Source organism: Andrographis paniculata, unplaced genomic scaffold (genome assembly GCF_009805555.1).
Source record: "Andrographis paniculata isolate CXL003 unplaced genomic scaffold, ASM980555v1 Contig70END, whole genome shotgun sequence".
Lineage (NCBI taxonomy): Eukaryota > Viridiplantae > Streptophyta > Magnoliopsida > Lamiales > Acanthaceae > Andrographis > Andrographis paniculata.
Genome location: NW_026137607.1, coordinates 447,580 through 454,807, shown reverse-complemented (window position 1 = coordinate 454,807; position 7,228 = coordinate 447,580). Strand labels below are relative to the sequence as shown.

Genomic DNA, 7,228 nt, shown 5'->3' with positions numbered 1-7,228 from the left:
GTATAAACTAATTTTATAAACGAAGTAAAAATTTTAATATAAATGAAAATATTTGTTTTACGAGAAATAAAATAGAGAAATAAAAAAGAAATAGTAGACATACATGATGTATTATATTACTCCGTCCGTCCCACATGCCATGTCCACGTTGCCGTTTTTGTCTATCCCACATACCATGTCACTTTCATTTTTTGGAAAATGATTATACACTTTAATCTCATTTTAAACTTTTTAATTTTATTTAATTTTATTTTATTTTAATTAAACTAATTAGTTATATTAATTTTAATTTATAATTATTTATATTTATAGGATAATTATTTTTACTAATACATTCTTAATTATCTACTAACTACATCTCTCCTAAAATACCGTGTCTACAGTGTAGTAGATACGGTATGCGAGACGGAGGTAGTATATACCTATATAGTTAATTAAATTAATTTATATTTGTTAAATATTTTTAATTTAATAAGTTTTATCTAAAATAAGAAAATGTCAATTGTTATGAAATAAACAAAATATATATATATTAAATGGGACGAATGGAGTATTTAATTTATACTATACTTCATCCGTCTCAATTAAAATTACTATTTTTACTATTTTTGTATGTCTTAATTCAAACTTTTTTTTTCCTATTTTAGAAGAAATAATCATATATTAATGTTAAAATACTTATAAGTTTTTTTTACTTAAATTACAAATATAAAATTACACTTATAATTATTTTTTTACATGAAATCAAATGATAAAATATTAAAAATCTATTACATTTTTACTGACTAATAAAATAATATTAATTTTTAATTTACTATAAACCACAAATAGCCCTTTTAATTTGGGACAAAAAAATATTTTAAATTTAAATTAAATACTCCCTCCGTACATCACGAATCTATTCATTTTGCTATTTTATTCCGTACCTTACCGATATATATATATGTTTCCCTTTCTTTTTAGTAATTATAATTTCATTCAAATATAAAAATACTTTTATTATTCATATAATATTACACAAATAAAATTAAATAATAGTATAAATATTACGGGTATGATAGTCCCTATAAATGTCAATGGCAAAATGATCCATTTTCCTTTTTTTGTATGATGACTCATTTTTATTTTTGGTAATTTTATCAATTTTAAACATACTTAACACATATAAATCAATTTAATTAAACTTCTAACATCTTTACACGTAGGACCAACTCAAAACTCATTTATTTTTTTTATCTCTCTTCTCAATTAACATAATTTTTTTTATCTATATTTAAAACTCCTCATTTTTTTATAAAATTAATTTATGGTAATGATATTATATAAAATTTTATTATCTACAAAATGATATTTATATTGCATATATGTTTTCGAAATATAATCTTAAAATTTTTTAAAATACCAATAATATTATTCATATAAAAAATAATAATCTAATATCATAACTTATTATTAAAAATTTACTAATATACACTATCTAAAAAATCGTGTCTTTAATAAAAGGGTTCATTCCTCGCAGGACGGAGGGAATATAATATTGATAAGATTAATTTAGATTTATTACCTTTATTTTTACTATATCATAATATAATAATATTATTTCTAAAACTCCGTGTAAAAACTAAATAGATAGATAAGTATGAGACAAATAGAGTATTAAGATACTAAAATCTATTAGGGTATGTTTACTTGAGGGATTTGATTTTGAATTTTATTATTTTAATTTTTTTTTTAAAAAAATATCAAATCAAATATTTATTTTTTATTTATTATATTAATTTAAAATTAAATTATATATTTAGGGTGTGTTTGTTTTAGGGGTTTGAATTTTGAATTGAAATTTGAATAGTAAGAATTTTAAATTTGAATAGTTGTATAATGTGATATAAATAGGTATTGATGTGATATTTTGAATATAAAATTAATTTTTAGTATAATATAAAAAATAAAAAATAAGAATTTGATTTAATGTTTTTAGGGAGAAATTTTAGATGAATAATAAAATTTTATCAAACTCCTACAAGCGAACACACCTTTAAAATATCATATTAGTATATATTTTATATAATATCAAATAATTATTTTAATTCAAAATTTTACTAAACACGCCCTTAAATATAAAAAATAAACGAATAGATTTATAATAGACTGAGGGAGTATTTAAAAATAAAAGTTCAATAAGTACAAATTTACTTTGTTTGTGAAAGGTCAACTCTGCCTCACTGGCAGCCATTCAATCAATCAAACTCTCCTTTTCTCACCTTTGTTCGTATCGGACGGCCCATAATTGCTGCTTTGACTTTTTGCGGCCCATCGTCATCAATTCCAGCACCGGTTTGCCCGTTAACCCGTCCCCACCGCCATTAATTATAGTTGGTCAATACGCTTCTCCGTATCGTCCTACGTGTCATCATTTCATTGGCTATTCCCTTTGACGTTAAGCACCCCATTTTATTAATAACAAAACAAATATTATATTATACATATATATATCAATTACATAAATATATCACTTTGACCCTCTTCTCTCTTTCTCCCTTTGTTGTTAAATGATTTGCAGAAAATGGCTGTGGATTTGATCTCCGGCTACAGCTTCGCGGCGAAGATGGAGGAGACGGCGGCGAAGGAGGCGGCCGCCGCCGGAGTTCAGAGCGTCGAGAAGCTAATAAAGCTGCTCTCCGACGCCCACCACCGGAGCTTCTCGAAGTTTCCGGCCGCCGATTACCAGGTCGCGGCGGACGCCGCCGTCCATAAGTTTAAAAAGTTCATTTCTTTGATAGACCGGACGCCGCGAACTGGTCACGCTCGGTTCCGCCGTGGCCCGGTTTCAAAGCCTGCGAAGAAATCACTCGAACCGGCCGGTCCGTTGAAGGGCGAGGAGAATGGCGCCGGCGCCGGTTCGAAAATTTATTGCCCAACGCCGGTTCAACGGCTGCCACCGTTACCACCACCGCCGCCGCCGCCGCGGAAGGAGTCGTCGACAACGATAAACTTCGCCACGCCGGCGACGTCGTTCGTCTCGTCGTTGACCGGCGACACAGACCCGTCGATGTCGTCGGGTTTCCAGATCACGAATCTGTCGCAAGTTTCCTCCGCCGGACGGCCGCCGTTGTCGTCGTCGTCGTTGAAGCGGAAGTGCACCTCGATGGACGAAGGCCACCCCGGCGGTTCCTCCCGCTGCCATTGCCCCAAAAAAAGGTAAAATCCCCAAATCAAAATCAAAATCAAATCCCTAACCGTAACCCTAATTTTCAAAATGGGCATAACCAATTAATCTCAAAATCCCCCAATTTCTTCAAATTCAGGAAATCCAGAATAAAGCGAGTCGTAAGAGTTCCTGCAATCAGCCTGAAAATGGCCGATATTCCGCCGGACGATTATTCTTGGCGAAAATACGGTCAAAAGCCGATCAAAGGCTCTCCTCACCCACGGTTAGTACTTTCTCCTCAAATTACCATCTCCGCCATTAAAATCGACCTCTGCAAAACCCTAAATCAACGAATTTCGAAATCTACAGGGGATATTACAAGTGCAGCAGCCTCCGAGGTTGTCCGGCCCGAAAACACGTAGAGCGGGCCTTGGACGACCCGACAATGCTAATAGTGACATACGAAGGAGAACACAGTCACGCCCTTTCCAATACAGAAACGCCTGGACCGGTTCTCGAATCATCCTGATCGTCCATATCATCCTCATCATCGGACGGCCCAGATTCGCCGCCATGGTCAATGCCAAGAAGAAACCGTAGTTAGTGGGGCCCATTATGTTATTTATTTTTGACTCTGCTTCTTTATTTTTATTTTTATTATTATTATTATTATTATTAATATTATTACATGCGTTGAATATATGTTAAAAAAAAACAGAAGGAAAGAAATGGGAGATTGCAAATGCAGGCTGTGGATATGGTGGAATTTATGGTTTAAAAAAATTTAAAATAATTCAATAATTGGGTTTGGACTTTACTTAAATTGTTTATTTATTTATTTCCATCATTTTTTTTTTAAATATTCAATTTAATTAAATTGGTCGCCTTCAAAATTGGCAAATGGGCAGTTTAGTAAAGCTGTAAGGATGGCCCACTCGTTTTTTTTTGGTTTAAAGTAAAGTCCCAATTCTCCAATAAAATAATTTTTATTTCTTTTTTCTCCAATAAAATAAATTTGGGTCAATATCATGTAGTAATAGTATAGTGTATTAAATAAAGGGTGGAAATTATAAATTGGTTAATACAGCAGACAAGTCGTGTGTGGGACGGTTGACAAATTAACGACGTAACTATTTTTAAATACTCTCCATCTACTCAATTTCAAACGGATATAAATAATTTTGAAGCCATTTTTTTTTTTAAATTTAAAAAAGACTATTAAACTTTTCGAGTCAATACTCATTTTGTTATTGTGTAAAAAAATATACAAAAATAGTACTCCATCATCCCTTGTATATGTATTTGTTTGTTTGTTTTTTCGCATGAAAATTTAGGAATATTAATATTATATTTAAGTGTAATATGAATAAAGTAAAAAAAAATTAAAATAACTTTATTAGTATACGTGTGATATAAAAGTAACGATATTTGTGTAATATATTATAAGTTATAAGAGTATTTTTAACGTTGGATTGGTATAAAGTACAATTTCTAAAAAAAAATTGAATACTGAAACATACCAAAAAAAGAAAATTGATTGAAAATTTTGAAAAATTTGAAATGAATATTATATTTTTACTTTGTTTTTTTGTTCTTTAAATAGGAGAAAATTTGAAAAATCTTCTTAAAGACACCCTTAATGTATTTTACCCTAATATAAAATTGTGACATTTCTTATTATGATTAGGGTAAATTATTTTTTTAGTCTCGTAACTGGATTTCCTTATCATTTTAGTCTCGTAAATGGAGCATGTCGCAAACTAGTCATATAAGTAAAAAAATTTCGTTGTTTTAGTCCTCCGGCGCAGAAGACATCCGCGTGGCTCGCCGGAGAATACATGTCCGCCGGATCAGCGACACCTGGCGGACATGTGGATTTTATTATTTTTTTTATTTTTTTATTTTTTTAAAAATTTATTTAAAATTTTATTTGCTTTTTTTAATTTTTTTATTTGGTCCAATTGGAAAAAAAATTAAAATAATTAAAATAAAAAATAAAATCCACGTGTCCGTTAGGTGTCGCTAACCTGGCGGACACGTGGCTTCCGGCAAGCCACGCGAGCGTCTCCGACGACAGATGACTAAAATAACGAAAATTTTTCACTTATGGGATTAGTTTGCGACAAACCTAAAATGATAAAGAGTCCAGTTACGCGACTAAAAAATAGTTTACCCTTATTATTATTATTATTATTATTATTGTTATTATTATTATTATTTCAAAGTAACCGATTAATATCTTATCAAGGTATATAAATTAAATGAAGGATGTGTTGGATTTTATGAATTTTTGGAGGGTTGACCAATTGTCAGAAACCCCAAATAATACATAAATTATTCCTGAATATATATGATCAAGGCAGGCATGCTCATTTCTGAATTTATTAATTAATTTATTTATTTTTTAGATTGGAAAAGATATATATTCCTTGTTTGTTGTATTTATGTGAATTTGATAATTGATAGTGAGCCCCTGAGTCTTGACCTTGTATTTATTTATTATGTTACATAATTATTTATTGATGCTGCAGCTGTCACATGCCCCAATCTTGAGAACAACCCCTACTATTTATTAATACCCACCCATCACTATATATATTATTAATAAATAATAGTATTAACTTTTATATAAAAAAAAATTAATAAAATATTATATCAAATATTCAAATTTTTTTATTTTATTATTATTATTATTATTATTTTTTTTTTTTTTGCATTTTAAAATTTTTTAAAAAGTATAAAAGCATTTGTCTCAACAGATTCATTTTATGCTATTAATATTGGGACTCGTTTTATTTATTTAGGGTGTGTTTGTTTTAGGATTTGGTAGAATTTATATTATTCCAATAATTTTTTTTTTCAAAAACATCAAATCATCAAGCATTTATTTTTTATTTTTTTCTATTATACTAAAATCAATTTTACATTCAAAAATTCATATCAATTATTATTTTTATCACATCATACAACTATTCATATTCAAAATTTTTATTATTTAAATCTCTATCCAAAATATAAACCCAAACAAACACACCTTAATGTGAAGCAATGTGAATATACCGTACGACAGTTTCCCTGTAACCTTGAGACTCGTTTGACTCAATCTTTTATTTATTATATTATTATTACTCTATCCGTCCATTTCTTTCTTTTTTTTTTTTTTTACATAATTTTAGAAATATTAGTATTATATTGAGATATAGTAGGAATAAAGTAAAAATAATTAAAATAATCTTATTAGTATGTGTGATACAAATGTAATGACATTTGTGTAATATATCTTAAATTGTAAGGGTATTTGTAATGTTAGGTAGATAATACAATTACTAAAAAAAAGAAATAGATACTTTGTTATGGGATGAACTAAAATAGAAAAATAGATACTTTATTATGGAACGGAGGAAGTATTATTATCCGTTCAAACCGAAATATTTACATAAAAGATGACTCAATGGTAAATTTATTCAGGTTAAATATACTTGTAAAATATTATTTAATTTAATTAAATTTATAATCTTTTGCATATAGTATTTATTCGAAAAAAAAATTACTTCATCCGTCTTGTTAAAAGGTTGTCATTTTCTATTTTCGTCCATCCCTAAACAAGGTTACCATTTCTTAATTTAGTAATTGTACTACCTACCTAATATAATAAATACCCTTCCAACTTACACTATATTACACAAATGTCATTCCTTTTATATTACACAATAGTAATAGGGGTATTTTTGTCTTTTCCATTACAATTTATTATAATATTAATATTCAAAAATTTACGTGCAAAAAGTAAACGGCAACCTTGTTCCGGAACGGAGGGAGTATTTATATATCTCATTGATATACAAATATTTATATATATATATTTAAAACTTCTTTATTTTTTTTATAAAATTAATTTTTATTTTAATTATAAATAAATAAACATATTTTTTTATTATTATATAAATTTTTAGTATTTATAAAATAATATCTATATTGTATATATTTTATAAAATAATATTAAAAAAATACCAAATCAAACACTTATTTTTCATTTTTATATTATACTAAAATCAATTTTACATTCAAAACATCACATCA

The 7,228-nt window shown here is 28.2% G+C and overlaps 1 protein-coding gene across 1 annotated transcript; it reads left to right on the top strand.

Moving 5' to 3' along the window:
• The first annotated feature begins 2,506 nt into the window (after positions 1–2,506).
• On the top strand, positions 2,507–3,832 carry LOC127264539 (probable WRKY transcription factor 7). Its single transcript, XM_051294120.1, has 3 exons — positions 2,507–3,198; positions 3,306–3,431; positions 3,518–3,832. Exons 1-3 carry the CDS (start codon positions 2,564–2,566, stop codon positions 3,675–3,677), a joined length of 921 nt encoding a protein of 306 aa, XP_051150077.1. The 5' UTR covers positions 2,507–2,563; the 3' UTR covers positions 3,678–3,832.
• Positions 3,833–7,228: the final 3,396 nt, after the last annotated feature.

Coding starts and splice junctions, on each gene's coding strand:
- LOC127264539 (XM_051294120.1), top strand. CDS start 2,564: ATGGCTGTGGATTTGATCTCCGGCTACAGCTTCGCGGCGAAGATGGAG. Junction 3,199..3,305: donor TGCCATTGCCCCAAAAAAAG/GTAAAATCCCCA, acceptor CTTCAAATTCAG/GAAATCCAGAATAAAGCGAG. Junction 3,432..3,517: donor AAAGGCTCTCCTCACCCACG/GTTAGTACTTTC, acceptor CGAAATCTACAG/GGGATATTACAAGTGCAGCA.